Source organism: Acanthochromis polyacanthus, chromosome 8 (genome assembly GCF_021347895.1).
Source record: "Acanthochromis polyacanthus isolate Apoly-LR-REF ecotype Palm Island chromosome 8, KAUST_Apoly_ChrSc, whole genome shotgun sequence".
In the NCBI taxonomy this organism is placed as follows: Eukaryota; Metazoa; Chordata; class Actinopteri; family Pomacentridae; genus Acanthochromis; species Acanthochromis polyacanthus.
This window is the reverse complement of record NC_067120.1, coordinates 41857912-41859003: the sequence shown is the minus strand read 5'-3', so window position 1 is coordinate 41859003 and position 1092 is coordinate 41857912. Positions and strand designations below refer to the sequence as shown.

General features: G+C 37.1%; 1 protein-coding gene across 1 annotated transcript in view; it reads left to right on the top strand.

The window, feature by feature from the left end:
• LOC110971039 (laminin subunit beta-1-like) overlaps positions 1 to 823 on the top strand; it is a 176029-nt gene extending 175206 nt beyond the window's left edge. Inside the window, exon 33 of the mRNA XM_051951629.1 lies at positions 20 to 823. Within this exon, the coding sequence (XP_051807589.1) occupies positions 20 to 63 (44 nt within the window). The 3' untranslated portion in view covers positions 64 to 823. The remainder of the gene's footprint in view (positions 1 to 19) is intronic.
• The last annotated feature ends 269 nt before the right edge of the window (positions 824 to 1092 follow it).

The window sequence follows — 1092 nt, the reverse complement described above, 5'->3', positions numbered from 1 at the left end:
TTGTGTTTTCATTTTGTAGATCTGGAGAAGTCGTATGAAACAACCAGAGAACTCTGGATATAAAAGCAGAGCAGCTGGTGGAGCTGGAGGCTGCTGTGAAGGAGCTGCTGCAGGAGATCAGCCACAAGGTCACCGTGTACAGCACCTGTTTATTCTAGAAGGAGCATCATTTTGATCTGTGGTGTTAAATCTCACCGGCTGCAGGCTCCTCAGCAGCCAATCAGAAGTGAGAACATATTCATTAAAGGGATCAATCTCTTATAACTTGAAACAATCAGAAGAAACAGACCAAAGATGAAAGAGATTGAGACTTTCATACTTCCATAAACCAAAGATTAATTTGTTTTATTTTCTCTTGCTTAAACCACTCAGATATAAGAAATGTTTATATTGGATGTGGAACCTTACATTTCTGAAAGCGTTCTTGAGCATGCAATTAGGTTTTTAATCATTTTAAATCTTTCAGGATTAAAATCCAGTCTCTCAAATTGTGACTTTAGATAAATAGTGTGATCAAAGGTCAGCAGGCTGTTAGTTCACATTGTTCTCGACTGGTTTGTCCAATAATACAACTTTTTGGAGACTTCAAGAGGCAAAGTTTGAAATTTAAATCTGACGAATGTCTTTGTGAATGTAATAAAATGAGTAACTGTTAATCTCTGTTCAAGTTTCACTCAAAGTTTAATCTTGTTAAGCATTGAATGTTTAAACCATATGACTGCAACCTGTCTTAGTGCATTTTGTACTGCCTGTAGTTTTATTTCTATATGCCCAAACCTTTGAATCCCAAATTATTTTAATAAAACTTCCGAATAAAATCAGAGTTTGCTGCTGTTTAATATTTAATGCCGGTTAAAGTGTTTTTTCTTTTAGATCTTTACTGTTACAGACTCAAATAGAGCAGAATTTAGACTAAAGTTTAGAATTTTAAATGACATCTGACAACCTTCTATCATCGACTCACCAGCATGAACATATAGAGAAGAGCCCTGATCTCCTTCACAGGAACTGGCTCTAGTTCAGGTCTGTGGATCACACCTGGGTCAGAACCAGAACATCCGTGGACAGCAGCATCAGGTTCACGCAGGAAGA